Source organism: Mastigoproctus giganteus, chromosome 1 (assembly GCF_048544385.1).
Source record: "Mastigoproctus giganteus isolate SK-2022 chromosome 1, ASM4854438v1, whole genome shotgun sequence".
In the NCBI taxonomy this organism is placed as follows: Eukaryota; Metazoa; Arthropoda; class Arachnida; order Uropygi; family Thelyphonidae; genus Mastigoproctus; species Mastigoproctus giganteus.
The window spans coordinates 194,493,158-194,516,040 of record NC_143575.1 but is presented as its reverse complement, the minus strand read 5'-3'; the positions used below and the strand labels follow the sequence as shown (position 1 = coordinate 194,516,040).

The 22,883-nt window shown below is 36.5% G+C and overlaps 1 protein-coding gene across 1 annotated transcript in view; it reads left to right on the top strand.

Moving 5' to 3' along the window:
* The window catches only part of gdl (gonadal protein gdl), a 55,232-nt gene that overhangs the window by 3,860 nt on the left and 28,489 nt on the right, over nt 1-22,883 (top strand). Inside the window, exon 2 of the mRNA XM_090383801.1 lies at nt 18,001-18,161. Coding sequence (XP_090239927.1) covers nt 18,001-18,161 — 161 coding nt within the window. The remainder of the gene's footprint in view (nt 1-18,000; nt 18,162-22,883) is intronic.

The window sequence follows — 22,883 nt, the reverse complement described above, 5'->3', positions numbered from 1 at the left end:
CTTGGACTTGGTGGTAATCATTGCTAGCTGCCTGGGCCAATGAGAGTTATTTTTTGTTGGTTTTTACTAAATACATAAATAAGAAATTATTACTATTTGCTTATTATAGAAGAAATATTAAATGTGTGTTATATTTCAATTGTTATTAAAATCCAAGAAAAATAAGTAAAATTGCATTTAATTTAATTTTTTTGTGATTTAATTTATTAAATCACAGTGCCCGAAATATACATTGCATTTCATGTGCTGTTGATTATTAAGTATTATAAAACATGGAGTGAATATTAAGTGTACGTGCAGTGAAATGAAAACAATTTTATGTATATTTTAGTTTAATCATTTAGTAATTAATTGGTAACAAAATAATTAGTTAATTTTCACTTCTGTTTATCACAGAAAAAGAAAAATTCAATTAATTTAAGAAATAATACAGGTTATCTTGTATTCATGCTGCTTGAAACCAAATCATGCTTCAATAGATTATTTTAACTGTCAGTTTTAAGCTTCAAGGCAAAGCATACTACTTTGGACTCAATTTAAGAATGTTCAAATCCTTAATTAATGAAATTTTATATTTAATCACATTATTAGGATATGATTTTATTATATTTTATGCTTTGTATTTCTTTTTTGTTGGAAATGTATTTGTGAGATTCATCCCCAAAGTAAAATTCATTTCGCAATGAAGCAGTTATATTTCGATGTACAATCCCTGTATTTTTTTAGACATTAATAGAAGTAATTTCAAAGGGCTGTCCTCATACTGTGACTGAGTTAGCTGGTCTCGGGAAAGAGTTAGCATTAGCATTAGTAGAGGCATTTGATGTAAGAAAGCAAGCTTATGCAGCATCAGCCAAAAAAAAAAAAAAAAGTAAATAAATAAAAAATAACCACTTCCACTTCACCCCGCTGTTTGTTCGAAATACCTGTCCAGCTGAGCCTTAAACTTATTTAGGCTATCAACTTCCACGACAAGGGATGGAAGTCTATTTCACCAACCAACCACCCGCTGGCTAAAGGCAAATTTCCTCATGTCTATCCTACATCTGTCTTTTCTCAATTTGAATTTATGTCCTCTCAGGTGATTATTCTGAGCAAGAGGAAGAATCCCATCAGCATTGAGCATGCTCAAACCATTCAAGGCTTTATACACCTCTATCAGATCACCTCGCTGGTGCCTAGTCCCCAGACACTGTAATTTGCAAAACTTAAGCCTTTCTTCGTAAGAGCACCCCTTTGTTCCATTCACTAATCTTGTTGCCCTTCTCTGTACTCGTCCCAGCATCTCTACATCCTTCTTGAAATGAGGCCTCCACACCTGTATACAGTACTCTAGGTGTGGCCTGACCATTGTCTTATACAAGGGAACAATCACCTCCTTATCCCTGCTAGAAAAATTGATACGTTGCTCTGGGGTTGCTGTTTCCCATATGTAGTACTTTACATTTGTCAATGTTAAACTTCATTTGCCACCTCTCAGCCCATCTGCTCAACCTTTCCAAATCTTGTTGCAGTAGCATAGTGTCAGTAGTGTCCTTGACAACCCTGTCAACCTTCGTATCGTCTGCAAACTTCGACATTAAGCTTGATATACTATCATCAATATCATTTATAAATACAGAAAACAATAATGGACCCAATACTGAACCCTGAGGGACTCCACTAATAACATTAGTCCACGATGAGCAGTGTCCATTGATTACCACTCTGTCTTCTCCCCCTCAACCACCCCTTTATCCATAGCAGCAGTTTGCCTCCAATGCCACACTGCTCCAATTTGTGCAGCAGGCTTCCATGTGCAACAGTATCAAAAGCCTTTCTAAGATCCAAGTATATAATATCAAAGTTATTCCCTGCATCCAGTTCTTTTGTGACTGCATCATAGTATCCAATCAAATTGGTCAGGCAAGACTTCCCCTTAACAAAACCATGCTGTGTCTGAGCTATAACTGAAGTCTTGTCTAGATGATCCTGCAGTGCTTCTTTAACCGGTGCCTCCATTAATTTTCCACGAACAGAAGTTAAACTAACAGGTCTATAATTACTTGTGTCGCCCTTTGATCCTCCTTTGTGAATTGGGGTCACATTTACACATTTTCAGTCCATGGGTACTTCCCCTGAGTCCAAGGAAGCTCTCATAATTATGGCTAAGTGTTTGCTTACTTCCTTTGCTGCCTCCTTTAATATAACTGGATAGATCCCATCCACCCCAGGTGCCTTTCTTGTATTTATGTTCAACAATTTCTCCTCCACTTTACTCTCAGTTATTACAAGATTCTCTAGCTTACTGCCAGAGTTGAATACACCTCTGGCATTCCCCTCGCTGAATAACTCCTCATGTGTGAATGTCGATGCAAAATATTCATTCAGTTTGTTAGCTACCTGAGCAGGATCATCAACAGTTGGTCCATCGATATCAAGTGGACCAATCTGATTCATCCCCTTCCTTCTAGAGTTTACATAAGTAAAGAATTCTTTGCATCCCTTGCCAAAGATTTCTCGTAATCTGCCTTCGCCTGCCTAATCTCCTTTGTAACTTGGTTACAGATCAACTTGTATCTATCATAGGCTTCTGTGTCACGTGTTAATTTGTATGTATACCATGCATTTTTCTTCTCTGCCATATGTCTCATTAGTTCATCTGACATCCACTTAGGCCTAAACCTTGAACAGTATTTCTTAGTTGGTATGTAAAGCCTAGTAGCTTCCAAGATAAGTTCTTTGAATGCTTCCCATTTTGAATTTGCTGTTGGTAACATCATCAGTTGGTCCCACTGTATAGAATTTAAATACTGTCTCAGTCCATCATAGTCGCCTTTACAGAAGCAATAACCCTTCCCCTTACCCCTAATGGTAGTTACCTCTTTGAGTAAATCCCACTTCAGCACACTGTGATCACTGCCACCTAGTGGTTCATTTACCTGCAGATTCTTAATGCATGAAGAATCACTACTGATAATCAAATCAAGAGTATTACTCCCTCTAGTTGCCTCCCGAACATGCTGATGTAGAAAACAATCATCCAATAAATCCACAAAAGCCTTGCTAGTGTGTGAGTGACCAGCCCCCAAATTCCAGTCAATATCTGGGAAATTAAAATCCCCCATTATAAGACTCTCTGATTTACTGGCCCACTCTATTTCCCTGTACAGTTTCTTATTATACTCATCAGAGTCATTAGGCCTATAGCATACTTCTACTCTCAATTTTGATCTCCCAATGCTTATGTCACACAAAACTGACTCGACACTGCACTGTCCATCGATGTCGACTGGCTTCACTTCCTTGGATTTTATGTATTTCTTAACTAATAGCATAACCCCTCTTCCCTTCCTATCCTGTCTATCCTTTCTGTAGACGTTGTACTCCCCAAATTCCAGTTCTGCATTCCTTATATCTGTGTGACACCACGTCTCTGAAATCCCCACAATATCTGTCTTTGCTGTTTTGAGCAATACCTCAAATTCATCAAATTTATTTACTAAACTCCTAGCATTGGTGTACACGCAAGTATACATGCACCTGTTCTTTCTCTTAGCTACCCTAACACAACCTATGTGTTTATTTGTACCCCAATGACTCCCAGCAGTCTCTGAAATATCCTGCATCTTATTTTCCAGGCTGCAGCTCATTCCAATAGAAGCAGTGCAAGAATCACTTTCACCTCTGCCAGTGGCTACTGTTAATCTATTAGTTCTTGTATCCCCCCCCCCAATCTAGCAGTTTTCCGACCGACCTAACACTGCCTCGATAGCATCAGCAAACATTCTTGCACCCTTTCTATTTAAGTGTATCCCATCCCTGTAGAAGCAGTCTCTCCTGTTAACAAGTACAGACCAGGCTAAAAAAAATTCTACCCCTTGAGCCTTGCACAATCTTTCCAGGGCCGAATTGATTGACATGGCTCTCATCATATACTCCCTCCTATCGTGTCTGGGCAGAATTGCAGACACTTTCAAATTCAACCCTAATTCACGGCTTTTTTTCAACAGTGACCTGTACTTGTTAAGTAATTCCGCTGGTCTCCTACTCTTAATATCATTAGTGCCAACGTGTACAACTAGTACATGGTTTTATTCCTACCAGAAGCTAGGGTTTATCATCAAGAAAAAGAAACAGACTGACTATAGACTATATGCATTTTATAGACATAATATACTAATGCCTCCCAGACTTAGTTGCCTCAGTATGAATATATTGAGCAATAACTTTGTTAAGAAAAATTTCCTTTCCCAAAACTGAGCTTGATCAGTTTTGATGAATGTTGACTTTTTCAATACATATCATATCATGTTTGGAAAAGAATAACTTAATACCCCTGAATTGGGTGGAGCTGGATTCTTTTTGAAAGGGCCACTGCTGTTGCAGTGGTATAGAGAAGTATCATGAGGAACGGCCATCCTGAACCCCACATTAGTGAGTGAGGCACTTTTACTGCTCAAAGCTACTACTGGAATGAGATTCTTTATCCTTATCTGAAGCTTTACAGGTTGTTCTTTGCCTCGAATCTAGTTTCCATGATAAACTTCCACTTATAGCTGAGCTTGTCAACAAATTTCCTCAAATTGAAGAATATTTTTCAGATGGAGTAATCAGCCAGACATCCCTGTATCTGAATTCGATTGAGCATGTCTGGATGCTTAATTGGATTCATCAACCTTGTAAACAACAAAAAAGCTCATTGTCAGAGGTGATCATATTCCCTATTAAATGCCCAGATTATTCAGGACTGCTTGTTTAGTTTTGAGTACCCATGATCTCATGTATATTATACATAAAAATAGAGCATATTTCTTTCAAAACTCCATAATTAAGTCCGTAATAATATTCTTCCAAATGTACATATTTTAACTTGACATGCAAAGTATGGTCAAAAGGTTTGGATTTACAATATAATGCTAATATTTGGGAAATATTAGCATTACCAATATAATGCTAATCTCACACCCAGTTGATGTGAGTGGCCAGTCTGATGTGAGTCAGTTTGATATCATAAGATCTGGGAAGACAAAAATGAGAGTAGGAGTATATTATAGCCCAAATAGCGCTAATGAGTGTAATGAAAAACTATACAAATGGAGTGGGCTAGTAAACCAGAATGCCTTATATTGGAGGATTTTAACTTTCCGGATATTAGTATTAGTAGTGCAAATTATGATGCAAGGAAGCAAGCTTAAACATAACCGGCCAAGGGACAAAAAAATGAATAAATAAAAATACCTACATCATCATCTGTCTATCCCTTCTAATAATCTGTGTAAATCTTCCTTAAATTTATTCAAACTATTCCCTTCTGTGCTGGATGAAAGTTTGTTCCAACAATTGCATCGGACGGAAGTTTACTCCTACAGTCAGTTACTGGATGAACGTAAAGTTTTGCCCATCTATCCTACAGTTATCCTTTTTCAATTTAAATTTATTCCCCATTATGTATGTAATCTGAGAAATATTAAGGATGTCTTTAGCATTAAGTTTGCTGAGCCCGTATAAAGCTTTAAATAGTTCAATGTCTCCTTTCAGGTGCCTAGTTTTGAGACACTGCATATTGCAGAGCTGAAGTATTTCTTAGTAAGAGAATCCTTTGGTGTCTCTGACTAATCTTGTTGCCCTCCATTGCGCCTCCGTAGCCAGGTGGGCAGGAGCAGCAGTGCGTAGCACACGCTTCTTGATTAGACTGGGGTTCAAGCCCGTGACCACCAAATACGAAGGATGCGGAAAGGTCAGGGAATGACCACCGCATATCCCCGGAGCAATATGGCCTTAGTTGCTAATGCTCCTAAAAACCAAATAACAAAAAACTGCACCCATTCCAACAGAGCTACATCCTCCCTAACTTGAGGTTTCCAGATCTGTATGTAGTACTCAAGGTGCATCCTGGCTTTTGCCTTATGCAATGGGATAATTACCTCCTTGTCCCTTCTACCAAATTTTACTTAAATAATGGTTGTCACAAGATCCACTTACAATACAAAGTCCAAGAACATCGGGACTCAGACAAAATGCATGCAGGCATTTCTGATGTGAGTCGCGACTTCGTCATTTGTATAGCTTGTGGCATGTATTCTAAAGCTTGTCTAGTATATAGACCTAGCTCAGCTGATGATTCTTTTCTTTGCAAGTGACTGAGGAGTGTACCGATCTCAAATTAGAACTTGTTGCATTATTAGAAGAATTTGAGTCATTGAAGAATCAAGTGCTTGCCCTAGAAACAAATGTAACTGGGAGCTCATGAGGGATTCACGTATCTCGTGACCTTCCAAGTGATACACCTCCAATTTGAGTCCCAGAAAAGAATAGTCATGTGCAAACTGCTCTGGTTGAAGGTGATCTAGTTTTATTGGACGACTCTATTGTCAGGGAAATGGGTAACATTTTTTGTAATAAAGATAGGTGGTCCAGAACTAAAGTGTGTTTGCCAGGAGCAACAATTGATGATACCAAGAGATTGCCAGATTTTAAGGGAGGTAAAGGGAGCATTATTGTTCTTGTGGGGAGTAATGCTATTAAACATACAAGACCTGACCATTTGTTGGATAAATATAGAACTATGCTGAAAAAATTCTGCAAGTTAGGTCAGAACATGTATTTGTGTACAATTCTGCCCAGACACGAGGATTATGTGCTGAAAGCCTTGTGGATTAACTGAAGACTTGGGGGAAGGTTTTCAAGGTTCTAGGGGCAGGGGAAATTTTTTATCAGCGTGGTCTGCATTTGTAGGTAGAAGGAATCTATTTTGTGGAGATGGTATTCATTTGAACAAAGATGGTGCAAGAATTTTTGCCAGTATCATTGAGGATACTTTATGGGTTCGGGAGGAACTGCTAGTTGGGGGGATAATTTAGATCTCCGTTTATCTGATGATATGGGTTAAAGTAATACTTGCACTCACCTCAAGAATTCTTGTTTGTTGCCACAACAGTCAATGTTGGCAAGATGTTCTGAGAGTAGCAATGTTTCAAATGAGCAGAATGATAAAGATAGGGGAAACAAGCCCAAATAATTTCAAGGAGTGTGTCAGGGATAGATGGCATGATGGAAAAATTTGCAGACTACATAAAGATTGTTAGAATTGTTAATGATCAGTGCCAAGAATGTCTTATTATGGTGTAGAAGAATACTTAGTCTTAACTGTGTCTATATAATGTCAGGAGTGTTGTCAATAAAATGGCTGGATTTGAACTCCTAGTTAGGACAACTGGCATTGATATAAAAGGCTAACAGAAACATAGTGCCACCTGGAAATTGAGGATAAAGAGTTCCACGACAGTATGTATAAGGTATGTAGGGAAGATAGAGGGGGATGGTTTTGATAATTCTTATCAAAAGCAGCCTGAGGGCAAAAAGAGCTTTTGCTGAGTCTAAAGTTATGTCTGCCAGCATAGAATCTGTGTGGTGTGAGTTAGAAGCAAAGGTTTAATGAGAGTTGGAATAATCTACAGACCAGAAGAGTATGACAAGAGTCTCTACATGCAGGTGGAGGGCAAGCAATCAAGAATGTCTTATTATGAGTGAATTTAACCTGCTCCAGATTGATTGGAATAAGTGGGAAGGAAACTCACCATGGGGGAATTTTTTTTTTAAATAAACTAGGGGATTATTATTTGTACTAGCATGTTACAGAAAGTACTAGGGGTGAATGAACATATTCTTGACCTCATCATTACTAAAGAATCAGATGACATTACAGGGCTTAAAGTACAGGAACCATTGTCAGATGTGATCATACAATTGTCAGTTGGAAAATAAAGAAAGATGTTGCAGTAGGTAAAGGCACAGGTTTTAGACTTCAGAAGAGGAGATTCTGATAGTTTAAGGTGCTGTATGGCATCTGTGAATTGGGCTGAGGGAGATTGAATACATTTGTATTAATGGAATACTTTTAAAGCAAAAATCACAGAAGCCATGAATGCATACATATTATTAAGAAAATATTGCAGGAGGAGGATGCCAAAATGGATGACTGCAGAGCTGGCTGGTCAAATAACTATCCCATGCTAGAAAAATCTAGCATGGGAATTTTTAATGTAGGTGAATACAACAAAAAAGAAGAAAGCTAACCAAATGAAACCCTTGTGCACTGGGTGTGTGGGGAAATTCTTAGATAACCCAGATGTTGCGAATAAATTGAATATTTTTCATTGGGCTTTACTGATGAAAAACCCTTCATGCTGAGAAGAGGTTGTGCGAGTGAGGCTGAGCCATATGAAGTTAGATTTCATAATTACAGATGACTGTTTATTAGAAAAACCTTTGAGCATAAAGGCAAGTAAGGCTCCCAGAGTTTATGGCATATACCCTGTAGTTCTGAGGGAGACCGCCAGGGAGTGTATTGAACCATCGAGGTTAATTATGAGGACTCGTGGGAGATTCCTTTGGATTGGAGAAGTGCCAAATTATCAACAATGCATAACGGTGGTTCTAAGAGTGAAGTTGGTAACTACAGGCAGGTTAGTCTGAGTGGTAGGAAAAATTTTAGAGACAATAATTAAGAGTACAGTCCAAGGCCATTTAGATAGATATGGCATTCTGAAGGACATACAACATGGTTTTGTTAAGGGAAAATCATGTTTAACTAATTTAATAGGATATTTTGACATGTTACTCAAGAGCTGGATGTAGGGAACAATTCCGACATAGTTTATTTGGATTTTAGCAAAGCATTTCACTCAGTCCCTCATGAGGGGTTGCTGTATAAGCTTGAACAGGTTGGGATTACTGGTAAGATTCTAAGATAGATTGCTCTGTGGCAGAAGGCAGAGGGTTGTGATTAATGGATATTTTTCAGATTTGTGTAATGTCAGGAGTGGGATTCCTCAAGGATCAGTTCTTGGACCACTGTTATTTCTCATTTTCATAAATTACATTGACAAAGGGATAGAAGGCATGATGGCAAAATTTGCAGACTACATAAAGATTGGTAGAGTCGTTAATGATTGATTCCAAGCAGTGCTCCTTCAGGATGACTTAAATGGGCTTCAGGAATATTCAGAAAAGTGGCAGCTATGTTTTAATTCAGCAAAATGCAAGGTTTTGAATTTGGGGAACAGCAACTCTAGAATAAATTATACACTTGTTGGAGTTGAATTAAAAACAGTAGAGGAAGAAAGGGATTTGGACGGCGTTTGCCAGGCAGCCAAGAAAGCCAATCGTGTCCTATTGATGATTTATCGAACATTATCCTGTAGAGATAGGGAGGTCATAATTCCACTGTATAAGGCAATTGTAAGACCACATTTGGAATACTGTGTTCAAGTATGCAGGGTGATTCACTACCAGTGCGACAAACTTGCAGGAGGTGTAGGGGCACAAAGACGAGTCGGAATCACATAGCATTGCAGGGGTCCAAAATGCCTTCGTCATGCGGTAGAGGACGTTAAACGGGAGGTCGCGTGAACAGCGATCCCGCTGGAAGTCAGCATTTGCGAACCGTTTCTGTTGAAGAAACCAAGTAGCAAAAGTCCTCCGGAGTGGATAATCCGCAGGCTCCAATGATTGGACGCGTTGCAGATGGTATGAACTCATTTGGTTTGTTGACAGTATCCTCCATACAGTGGATTGGGAAATACCCAATCGTTGGCCTATCGCTCGAGTACTCGTACTCGGATTGCCTTCTGCAAGACGTTGGACATTCTGCTCATTGTCTGGTGTCCTCGTCGTTCACTCTCGATTCATGGTACCTCTCGTGAAACAACCAGTCTTACGTAAGTCCTTCTGTGCACACGTGCGAAAATCGTATGGTGAGGAGCATGCCTGTGCAGGAAACGTTCCTGGTACAAGCGCAGAGCGGCGCGCCCATTACAGTCCGCAGCTCCATACGCAAGGTGCATGTCGGCCAGTTCAACATTTGAATACTTGTCCATCCTACCGCCTCATGAACCGCTTTGCAAATGCTGACTACCAGCGGGATCGCTGTTCACGCGACCTCCCGTTCAACGTCCTCTACCACATGACGAAGGCATTTCGGACCCTGCAATGCTATGTGATTCCGATTCGTCTTTGTGCTCCCTACACCTCCTGCAAGTTTGTCGCACTGGTAGTGAATCACCCTGTATATAGACCTCATCTGAAAAATGACATTGTGCTTCTTGAAAAGGCCCAAAGGTGTGCAACTCATATGGTGAGATTGGCAGAAGGATGACTGTATGAGGAACGACTCTTCTGATTATGTGGGCTACAGAGCTTGGCAACCAGATACCTCAGAGGTGACCCGATTGAGGTTTATAAGGCTCTGAAAGAGATTAGTAAAATGAATGAAGGTGGAATTCTCACTGTTCTAAACAATTCTAGAACTATGGGTAATAAATTCAAATTACAGGGCTTGAGGTTTAGATTAGATTGTAAGAAGTTTTCCTTTAGCCAGCAAGTCATTGATAGCTGGAAGAAGTTTCCCTTGCAGGTAGTTGAGGCTGACAGTTTGAATAAATTCAGCTTCAACTAGATAGTTACCTGTAAGAGGAGGGTAGCATATAATTTGTATTTTCTTATCTAGTTGGTGGGGGTTTTTTTTTTTTTTGCCAGTGCATCAAAAAACCTGCGGCATCCTTGCACCATATGGTGGATACCATTACTGTTACTATTACTAATTCCTGACAGAAGTCCATGAGTTGTCTTAGCAGCTTGTCTCCGCTGCTCAGTGAACTTCATGTTGGACTAGAACTTGTGGGTTGGTCATTCACATAGTAACAGAACTTTTCTGGATTTACTGGATGAATGTTTTCTACATCAGCTTATTAGAAAGGGAACGAGAGAAAGAAATACTCTTGATCTGATTATCAACAGTGATTCTTTGCACATCTCCAGATAAAGGAACCACTAGGTAGTAGTGATCATAGTGTATTGATGCGGGATTTACTTAAAGATATAACTACTATCGTGGATAAAGAAAAGGGATTTTCCTATCTTAAAGGTGACTACAGTGATCTCTGATAGTGCTTAAATTCTTTTCAGTGGGACCAGCTGATGATGTTATCAACTGTAAATTCTGAATGGGGTTCATTCTGGTAAGTAATCATAGAATGTGATCTTCACATCTGATTGAGATTGCCTACCTTTTTTTTTTTTTTTTTTTTTTGGAGGGTCTTTTAGAAGATATTCTTCCAATTAAAGAACTTTTGTTTCCAGGTCACAGCTATATGCCCACAATTTTTCACCAATAATGATGGAAGAAACAAAGTACCGGTCATGTCAAAGATCTGACATGCAAGAACTTGCTGCTCTCTGTTCATCAGTGAGGATGCTAAGGACAAAACTTGGCTGAAATGCATCACATTCAGATCAAATCACAAATATGAGATATTAAATCATTAGTTTTTGAAGTTGAATGGCAGACAGAGCAAGGATCATCTTCAACAGACTTTAAATTTTGCAGGCCACTGAAATTCTTCAAACAACTTATAGTATCTTCTCAGAAAATTATTTTAACATTTTATGGGTTTCAGTTGCATCTTTTTCTTAATTTGAAACAAAATTTGATGGAAATTCATTGCTCAGTAAAATTGGCTTTTCAATTGCAGGAAAACACACAAAACACCTATTTTAGGCATGCTAACTCAGACTAACTGCAGATAAACAGATCATTCATTGATTTCAGGTGATGTCTCTATGGACTAGAGATGTGCAGATTATCCTCAATTCAAAAATGGTGATCAAAAGTTGATATAATTACAATTGTTAGCTTCACCTCTATTTCAAGAAAAATAATGAAGTCACTGGTTAAAGAAGTAATGTAGGATCATCTAAACAGGAATGCCATTATACTGACACAGCATGGATTTGTTAAGGAGGAGTCCTGTCTGACCAATCTGATTGGATACTATTGTGTAGTGAGCTGGATGCAAAAAATAATTTTGCATCCAGCAGTAAAAAAAAATACTGCTCTAAAAACTGGAGAAATGTCACATTAAGGGCAGGTTACTGTTATGGATAAAGGGATGGTTGAGTGGAAGAAAACAAAGTGGTTATCAATGGGCACTGCTCTTTGTGGACTAATGTTATTAGTGGAGTGCCTTGGGGTTCAGTGTTTGGCCCATTATTGTTTTCAATATTTATTAATAATATTGGTGAAAGTGTATCAGGCTTGGTGTTTGTGTGCAGATGATGAAAAGTTTGCAGGGTGGTTAATGAGATTACCCCTGGTGAGCTACTGCAAAATCTAGGAAAATTAGGTTGATGGGTTGAGAAATGGCAGTTGAAGTTTTAATATTGAGAAATGCAACGTGCTGTATATGGGTAGCAGTAATCCCAGATTAATGTACTCAGTGAAGTGGAAAATGAAAAAGACTTGAGATAATTGTGCATTCAGATATGAAATTCTCTGAGCAGTGCAGACAGGATGCCAGGACAGCTCATGAAGTTTTGTCAATGACATACAGGAATTTTGCTAGCAGGGCTAAGGAGATGATTATCCCTTTGTACAAGGCCATGGGTAGGCCACATCTTGAGTATTGTATACAGGTCTGGAGGCCTCACTTTAGGAAGGATGTAGATCTGCTGGAATGGGAGTAGAGAAGGGCAGCCAGCATCTGAAGACTAGGCACCTTCAAGGAGATCTGATTGAGATGTTTAAGGCTTTGAATTGATTGAGTAAGCTAAACGTTGATGGTGTTTTTCCCATTACTGAGACTACACACGAGGGGGCATAAATTCAAGTTGAGGAAGGGTGGTTGCAGGATAGATAGATGTGCAGAATCTATCTATTCAGCCAGCAGATAGTTGATTTTCGGAACAAATTTCCATCTGTTGTTGTGGAAGTGGGTGGTTTGAATAAATTCAAGGAAGAATTAGACAAATTCTTGGAGGGTATATGTGGGTGAAGTCTGAAGTTTTTTTTTTTTTTTAGCTGATACTTTATAAGTGTGCTTTCTTGCATCATTTGCTAATACTGTTCCATTCCATTCTTAGTTACTTAGTGCAAAAATTAGACTTAATTTTTGCACATGGTACTGAAAAGCATTAAATTAATCCTAATTTTTTTTATTACATTAAATTAAATAGTATGTAATTTGTTAATAGTATATATTATTGTTTATAGCATATGAACAATAATATACAGAGATACATTGGATCCCTTTAAGAAAAGGACTCCTTAACGCTCATAGCCATCGAGGATGTCAAGAGCAAGTGCACCCCCCTCCCACAGGGTAAACAGCCTGATCAGGCTTTCTTTTCCCTTCCATATATAGATCTCTTCTCAATGTCTGGGCCTGGTGCAGCTGACCCACCTGCTCCCTGTCCCTCATTGCCAGGCCATAGTGGTGTCCCCTTTGCACCATAGTAGTTACACACACACCCCACCTGGCTTTTATCAAGAAATGCTTGTTATTTAATGGATATTTATGGTGAATGCCTTGATAAATGATCTAGTGACTGAAAAAGTCCTGTTTGTTCAGTAAAATGTTGTCATTTGTCTTACTATAGATTATTGTTCCCACATCTGGTGTGCCCTAAGACCTTTTCAGTGTTCTGCACTCCACTCAAAATGAGGGCAGTCAGGTTAATTAATGATCCAACTCTTTAAAAGTTTCTCCACACACTGTCTCACAAATGTTTAGTTTCTGTTATATGCCTTCTGTCTAGATATTGCCATGGGCACTGTCCTTCTGTAATGGTATCTATAATTCTCTACCATCTTCCAAACCAGTCAGAACATGTGCTGTAAACAGTCAGTATCTATTCACTGTCCAACTCAAAACTCGGAGCCAACTTTTCCTCTTCCTCATTTATCCTTCTGCTTCTTCTTTCTGGAACAACTTTCCTCCACATGTGTTTCCTGTAAATAACAATCTGCAGAAATTCAAGTCTGTGTCAACAAGTACCTTCTTTCTTCTCAACCTTCAGCCCATATATGGTATTATGTACTATAGGTTCTAATACCTTTCGCATTCGGAACGTTTATATAAAAAAAATAAATAAATAAAAACTTCAAGTTCTTCTTAACATGATTTGTTAGATGTGATATTGCTAGTCATGTTTCAGGCATTTTCAAACATGATGGTATTTTTGTTAGAATAGAAATTAGAATAGAATATTAATATTTTGTCAGTTTATGCTGGGTCTTGAAAAAAAATATATATATATACTTGATAATATGAAAATGGTGCAATGTCCTTTTTCCTTTTATAACCCCTTTGTTCTCTTGTAAGTTGCCTGCTGGCCTTGAGCGGTTTAAAAGGCTTAAATTAAACCTGTGATGAGATATCTTATGATAACCCTTGACATTCACAAATATCCTGAATGTATATTTATATGTTGTCCATTACCAGTTATTCCATCCAGGTTAATTTTGAGATAAATATGATGCGTGAGTTCTTCCTGGCTTTGCTCATTTTCAGTTGGCTGTTTGTTGCCTTTGTATTGGTGAATCATTTCCTAATAGTGCAGTATAGTAGTGTTACAAAAGGTATTTACCAGCTGTTAAAAATAACCTTTAAAATTGGTTGATAAAACAAGAAATTATTTAACACAAAAATAATAATATAAAATGATAACTATAATATTCTTTTGTAAAAACAGTGAAAATATTGAAATGAGTGACAAGTATAAAGTGTTTTTGTGTAACATTTTCTTAAAACAAAGGCTGTGAAAAGAAAGAAAATAAGGAATTACAGGAATTATTATTTTTGTGGTTTTGCTACAGAAACTTCAAATGCCTTTTTGCCACTGGGATTAGAATAATTAATTGTATTTCTTTAATAACTTGCTGACCACATAAGTATTTGAATATACCATCTGGAACAAAAGTATTGACAATGGTATAAATCTTATTATGCTTCAGAATAAAATATAAAAATTTAAGATCTGAGATAACTATTCTTATTTCAAGCCGTAAACTGTTAATTTTGGAATAATTTCCTTGGCAGTCTTAGTCGTAAGGGAAGTGGAAAGTATAATTTCCACTTCCCTCCTCACGTTGACTGAACTGATTAATGGCTAATGATTTGGCATGACCACTGGAGCAATTGGATTTTGCACCATTCACCACAAAATTTTAGAATACCAATGATGCACAATGGATGCTAGCTGCATATTGTAAAAAGGAATTTTATGATAGAACTGGTAATTCAATTCAGTAATGAATTTAATATCAGTTTGGCTACCTCATAAATACCTTTTTTTTTTTTTTTTTAACTTTAACTCATAAACTCCTTTTAAAAATGACAATGAAAAAATTTATAGTAAGTCTTAAAGTACTGTATTGATTGCCAAAATTAATAATATGGCAATAGCCTAGTTTATCGGTACTCACCTCAAATTATCTGTGTATTATCACATTGAAGTTATAGTAAAGACATTGAAATATAATTAATTAAAAGCTTTTAATTAATTATATTTCAATGTCTTTACTATAACTTCAATGTGATAATACACAGATAATTTGAGGTGAGTACCGATGAACTAGGCTCTTGCCATATTATTAATTTGACTCCTTTTAAAAATAAGAAAGGGCTATTGATTGTATCCCAATCTCTCATTTACTATATGTGGGCAGAATTTACTTTTGGATTGCACCTCATTAGATCATTAAATTTTATTGCTCATTGTTTTAATAGCATTTTTATCTATTCACAGGTAATTTTATCATATTACAGTAGACTCCCAGTTAACCGGCACCATGGGGATTGGTAGATGCTGGATGACTGTTGTTTCTGGTTACTTGAGAGTTAGTATTAAAAAAATACTTGACTATTATACTAAGCCCACTACTTAGAAAATTAAGACAAACATAGACAAATTTTACTAAAGAAACTGAGTTTTATTATAGAAACCGCTTTTTGAATACAGTAACTTACAAAAAAAACACACTCAAAACTGTTGCAGTAGGTAGAGTTTACTGGGTAGACATCGCATGAGGATAGTCAGGATCTGCTGATATAGCTGGGACAGGATCATGAGGGTCTGTAGATGATTTTGGATCTGCATCAATAGATGATGTTGTGCTGCCAAACTTGCTTTCAGCATTCTTCAAAAATGAACAAATATTACCTTGCTTTGAGGTCTTACGTCTCTCAGACAAAGTCAAGTTATGTATGATGTGGAGCTACATAAGATGCTGAGAAGTGAAGAAGGGTTGCTGTTCTGCAAAAGCTATTAAAGTTTCAAATGCTGCAGTAGCTCTCTGCCAGGATACTTTTCCCACCTGACACACATCGTCATCGCTTTCTTTCTCCTCTGCAACTTTCATTTTTCCATGATTCACAACAGCTTCTATAATGTCTTCCGTATTCAGTGTATGAGTTACTGGTATATCTTCATCCACAACAAGCCAGTCATCGACTTCATCTCGAGGCAAATTCATTTCGTCAACTAACTCACAGATTTCATCATAAACAGTGCTATTGACAGCTGCACTATTGCCTGGAAACTCCTCAAATTCAACGGAGGAGGACTTCTCAAATATCACAGCTGGCCACAACTTTCTCCAACATTTCCTTAACGTTTCATTTCTCACAGAGTCCCAAGAACAACTGATAGTGTAGATAGCATCTTTGAGATTATATTTCTTCTGAAAATCCAGAATTGTCCTGTCAAAATTAGTCATTTTCTGCATGAAATCGCGCCTGTAAAACATAATTATGTTTTGATCCATTTGTTGGATCAGACTTGTGACGTTAGCTGGAAGATAACACACGAAAATGTTGCTATTAACTAGCTCTTCAGCATGAAGATGTGTGCGACAGTTATCCAAGAGCAACAAAACTTTACTATTCTCTGGTAATCCTTTCTTTCGTAAATTTTCTTTAACACTAGGGACAAATGAATAATGAAACCACTTGGTAAAGGTTCCTGCATCCACCCAACTATTACTCTGTGCATGATAATGTACAGGAAGGTTACTTATGCCTTTAAAGCACCTTAGTTTAGCAAATTTGTCGACCACACCCAGCTTTACCTTATGATTTCCTGATGCATTTGCACAAATGAGCACAGTTACAAGCTCTTTATTTTGCTTAAACCCATGAGCTACCTTCTCATTACCACCAGACAAAGTAGAATTAGGCAGACACTTCCACATTACTCCTGTCTCATCTGCATATAAATCTGTTCTTGTGTCGAGTCATTTTTTTCCCACTATTTCACTAAACATCTCATGAAATGAAGCTGCAGCCTGAAAATCAGCGAATTTCTGCTCCCCTGACAAATCCAGCTTACGGATGCCGTGTTTGTTTGTTTGTTTGTTATTTGGTTTTTAGGAGCATTAGCAACTAAGGCCATATTGCTCCGGCGGATGCCGTGATGAACCTTGAATCGAATAAACCAGCCACTTGAAAATGAACCCTTACCTTCAATTTTCATTTTCTCATGAAATTCTTTCGCTTTTTCTTGCAACATGGATCCAGAAATGCAACCACCCTCGGATCTTTTCAACAAAAACCACTCATACAGGGCCTGGTCAAGCACTTCAATTCTCGGTGTATGAAGAGTATGACGCTTCTCTACGCTCTTGTTGCTCTGACTTGGCATAAAACTCCTTTATTTTCTGAGACTGAGCCTTAATGTCATAGATCATTGACAAGCCAACATTCAATTCTTCCATGAGCACTGCACGACTTGCACCTTTCTCAAGCCTCTTGCATATTTCCATCTTCTGCTTGAGGGTAAGCACTACACGTTTACGCATACTTGCTACCTGTTTTGGCATACTAGGGGTTGAAAGAGAACACAGAATTTGAATAACAATAAATCAACCGGTATATTTACACAGCGAATTGTCGGGAGTGAAAGACAAACATATGATGAGGGACGTGCGTATGCATACTCACAGCGCAAAGCGGCATGCCAAGTTTGAATCATTTTATCTAGAAATTATTATGTATCATTTTAATTTTTCAACTACCTACTATTTCCAAGATTTTTTGCCGGTTGCTTGAATTACGGTTAACGGAGATTCTACTGTATTATGATAAAATTAAATAAATAATTCAAATAAAACCAATCAAGTTTTTCTGAGTGATATGTGTTAAATACCCTGATTTCAACAGAAATATATTATATTGTTATTAGGAAATTTCAGCAGAGGCTTCCATATGAACTTCTGTCAAACTTAGCAAGTTCACTTCTAGATGGCACAGTGTTTGAGATTGTTCGAGGATTGAAAGATATTCAACACATTACTGAAAGGAACCTCTTAGAAAAAAGGAATAAAGTTGTTAATTCACATCGATGTAGGTATCTATTTTTTTTTTTTTTTTTAAAGTTCGTACCATTACTTATGAGATGTGAATGTTAGATGTTCAAATTGAAAATTATGAACTGGTATAAAAATCACTAAATCAGAATAAATTAAATTTTGTTCACAAATATATTAATATTAACATTGGCAAAATTATTCAAGGAAGCAAAAAGCTTGTGTATTATCAGCCTAAAAATAAAAAATTGCATAAATATAAATAAAGCATCTTTCATTAGGTGCTTTTGTTATTTCATCTAAATATTTGTCTAATCCTGCTTTAGAGTTCCACAGGGTTGCATGGAATTTTATTCCGTTAGCTAATTACTCTTTGACAAATAGCAAATTTTCTTATATGTGGTTTGTGGTTACAGTTATTCTTTCTTAAATTAAATCTATATTTTCTATGCACATGAAAAAGAGAAAAAATATCCCCCTTTGTTTAGATTCAATCACATCTTATGTCCAAACTTTGTAGTTTAAAGTCTTTCTATCCCCTTCTAGAAATGTAGTGTCCAAACCTCAGTGTTACTCGAGGTGACCTAACTATTACATTACACAGTGAAATAATCGCCTCGTTGTCTCAGTTGCCAAACTTCCTGTCTTTTTTTTTTTCTTACAATAAAACTCATTTGCCTGTTTTGAGAACTATACACCATGAGAGTTTCTTATTTAATTGTGTCATTAGATACAAACTAAATCTTTCAACTCCCACTGTCTTTAATTCATTTAACAATATTGTACCTTATGTCCCATTTTTCTGAATGTGTGCATAATTTATCTGTCTTGTTGAAGCCAAATACTCTGATTATTTTACCATTCCTTTACCTTTATATAAATAAACTTTAATGTCAGACTTCTAATACTATCATGGGTTAGGAATGCCATATCTAAATCACTAAAAAAGAGAACATTTCCAAGAATTGGGTTTGAAAAAGAGAACAAAAAGGGGATATATATCAACAGAGAATGGAGGACAAATAAGGTGATGCACTGATAAACTGAGTTTTAATGATTTATATAATACACTTACAAATATGTTTATAGTAATACATAATATTTGTGTATATTCAGCACTTTAAAATATATAAAATATTGTATTTAACAGTATAGGGCCAAAATAAACTATTAATAATCACTAAAAATTACTTTTTTTTAATAAAATTAATATTTTTAGAAGAATAAGAGAAATTTACCTCAATATGATACATAGAACACTTCCATATGATACTCTCCAGAAATTAAAATGAATAAAAGTTTAAAGCAAAACAGTAAAAAATCCATCAAAAGCAATTCAAAAACAATTTTAAAAAATTAATTAAAGTTAAAGCTCACACACTCCATAATTTCCATTCCTGTGATCACGACATACGGTTTACGACTATGTCGTGAGCTTGAATCTTAAATAGAGATTATTTGTCCTTGCACATGTGCGTGAAAGGCTGCAATTATTTGTCTTCGCACATGCATGCAAAAGACTACGAATTGGAGATTAGATATGGATGGTGAACATTAATAGAATTCACATTTAATTTAATTTCAATGGTTTCTGTAATTAATAGTCTCGTATAATTATGTTGGACCCTAATTATTTTGGCCTTGTTAAATAAAAATGTATGTTTTTCTTTACCGGCATGAAAAGCTAATTCTGACGCTGCTGAACGAACTGAGGACACGTGCTGTTTTATGTGAACAATCAGCAGGAATCGCATAGAGCCTTGGGAAGACAAGTTTCAATCACTGCAAGAAATGTATACCAAGTCATTTATTTGTGTCGCTGAAGAGGAAAGGACTAAGCAGTTGTTCATAGCATGTAATTTCTGTATTGGTCTGGGCAAAATTTTAAATTCGATATCTTTAAAGAATATGTTAAGCTGCTTGTGCCACTGTTCAATGTATAGGACAGAAATAAAGTATTTTTTGATGTTTTTGTTTATATGATAAACACTTGTAGTCTTGCAGTCATATGACAAATACTTGTATTGTTGTAATCATACTTACTGCAGTAGTAACTTCAGAAAGTATGATTGTGACGTCATACTATTCAAAAATTCTAAAAAGAACTCCAGATTTTATCGTATCCAGGTATCATCGTAAGGGGAGGCATGAGGACCAACGTTTTATGTTTTTTTTTTTTTTTAGATAGACCTTATACACATACACTGGTAACAAGCCCCATCTGTCCACCCCCCTCCCTCCCGAATTCGCTCCTGACTCAAGATATCATCATACTGGCAGTCACGAAAAATGCATCACGCGCACTAATCCACACTACTAGAAGTGCAAGCGTGGGAAGCGCCTCTGGTGGAAACCGCGGATGACGTCACTTCCGTGTCCGATCAAATTACTTGGTAGAAAGTTGGAAAAAGTGCTAGCCCATTGTTAAAATATTCACAGCTCACCACTGGGTAACCCCTGTTTAAGAATGTGCTGGTTAATATCTGTATTTCTGAGTCTAAAGCAGATTCCGTTGTTGAATGTTTATAGGCATTGAGAAACTGATTAAAGATGATAACCCTTTTGTAGGTGAATGGGTGATAGCTGTTATAATGTAGAAGCATACCAGTGTTTGTTGGTTTACGATATATATTAAATTGGATTTTATTCTGAGTAAGTTTCTTTTTTTCTGACTAAATTTCACACTTATCCTGAGTAAGTGTGAAATTTAGAAAATTTATTGACTTAGTATCCATATTTTCCCTTTCCAATGTAAAATTGAGTCTAGGATGAATGTTATTAAACAAATTTAAAATGTCTTGAATAGTGCTGCTATCAGTAATAACCAGAACATCGTCTAAATACCTCCTGTAGTATGTGATATGTGGTAGAAATGGCATCAAATGTATACATGCAATGGTTGAGAGACAGACCTCCGATATTAAGCCATTTAGACTCAATCTCATTGGCAAGCCAAAAATTTGTGTATATACTTTTCTCGAAAGGTGATATAGTTGGCTTCAACTAAAAGTTTAAGTGAAAAATTTCTTTAATAGGAAGCTTCATATAAATTTTCTAAATTTCATTCTTGCTTGAGACGCGAATAAAATCCAATTTAACATCTATTGTAAACCAACAAACACTGGTATGCTTCTACATTATAACAGTTATCACCCGTTCACCTACAAAAGGGCTATTATCTTTAATCAGTTTCTCAATGCCTATAAATATTCAACGACGGAATCCGCTTTAGACTCAGAAATACAGATATTAACCAGCAGATTCTTAAACAGGGGTTAACCCCTTGCTACAGTAAACCAAATTAGGATACAAGCTAAGGATAGGATACAAAAACTACACCAACCAACAATAGTAACATCAAAAAATACTTTATTTCTGTCCCATACGTTGAACAGTGGCACAAGCAGCTTAACAGATTCTTTATAAAGATATCGAATTTAAGATTCTGGCCAGACCAATATGGAAATTACAAACTATACTGAACAACTGCTCAATCCTTTCCTCTTTCGCGACCCAAATAAATGACTTTGTATACAACATTTCTTGCAGCGATTGCAGCTCATCTTACCAAGGATCTACATGATTCCTGCTGACTGTTTGCGTAAAACAGCAGGTGTCCTCAGTTCGTTCGGCAGTGTCAGAATTAGCCTTTTGTGCCGTTAATGAAATACATTCCATTAACGAAAAACATACATTTTTATTTAACGAGGCCAAAATACTTAGTGTTGAACATAATTATACGAGACTATTAATTGCAGAAACCATTGAAATTAAATTACACGAGAATTCTATTAATGTTTACCGTCCATATCTAATCTCCGATTCGTGGTCTTTTGCTTGTATGTGTGAAGACAATAATCACGGCCTTTCAAGTGCATGGGTGAGGACAAATAATCTTTCTATTTAAGATTCAAGCTCACACACGCTGTAATTTTCATTTCTGTGATCATGACATATGGTCGAAAAGCATTGTCTACTTTAGGAAGGAAAATCGTTTTTCAAAATTTACATTTAACTTAAATTAATTTTTTAAATTGGTTTTTGAATTTTAATTAATTTTTGAATTGTCTTCAATTGATTTTTTACTGTTTTGCGTTAATCTTTTATTCGTTTTAATTTCTGGAGAGTATCAGACAGAAGTGTTCTACGTATCATATTGAGGTAAATTTCTCTTATTCTTCTACAAATATTGTTATCAACTTAGAACGTATTGAGCACCATAGCTCTGTTATATACTATCAAATTAATAAAATTAAAGACTTCCACTATACCTGTGACCATTTCATTTTGCCAATGACATTATTTATTTTAGCAGTGATAGGTTAGAAAGTAAGTAGGTATAGAAATGAGGGTAAAAAATTTCTTTAGTTATAATGAAAAACTGTTTTTATATTATCAGTACATAATTTTGTTTATTGACAATTCATTACCCTTCTGTATATGCATTTTGAGGGATTATTGCAAGAAAAAAAGGCAAATTTTGACTTCTCTGAACTTCTTTCATTTTTGGAAAATTTGGTCCATTTTTCATGGGTTGTCAGTTGATTAAATTGTGTTTTTACTTTTAATTTCCATGAAATTTTTAAATCATCAATTTGAATCTCTTTATTAATCAAATACTGGACACTACTTTCCACACCTTCCAAGTTGGCATTTCATTTAGGTTCATCCACGTGAAACATGAAAATTCTTCTAGAGGTGTTTCATTCTCTTAACCCATACTCCAGGCAATTACTATACAGGGACTCATCACAAAATT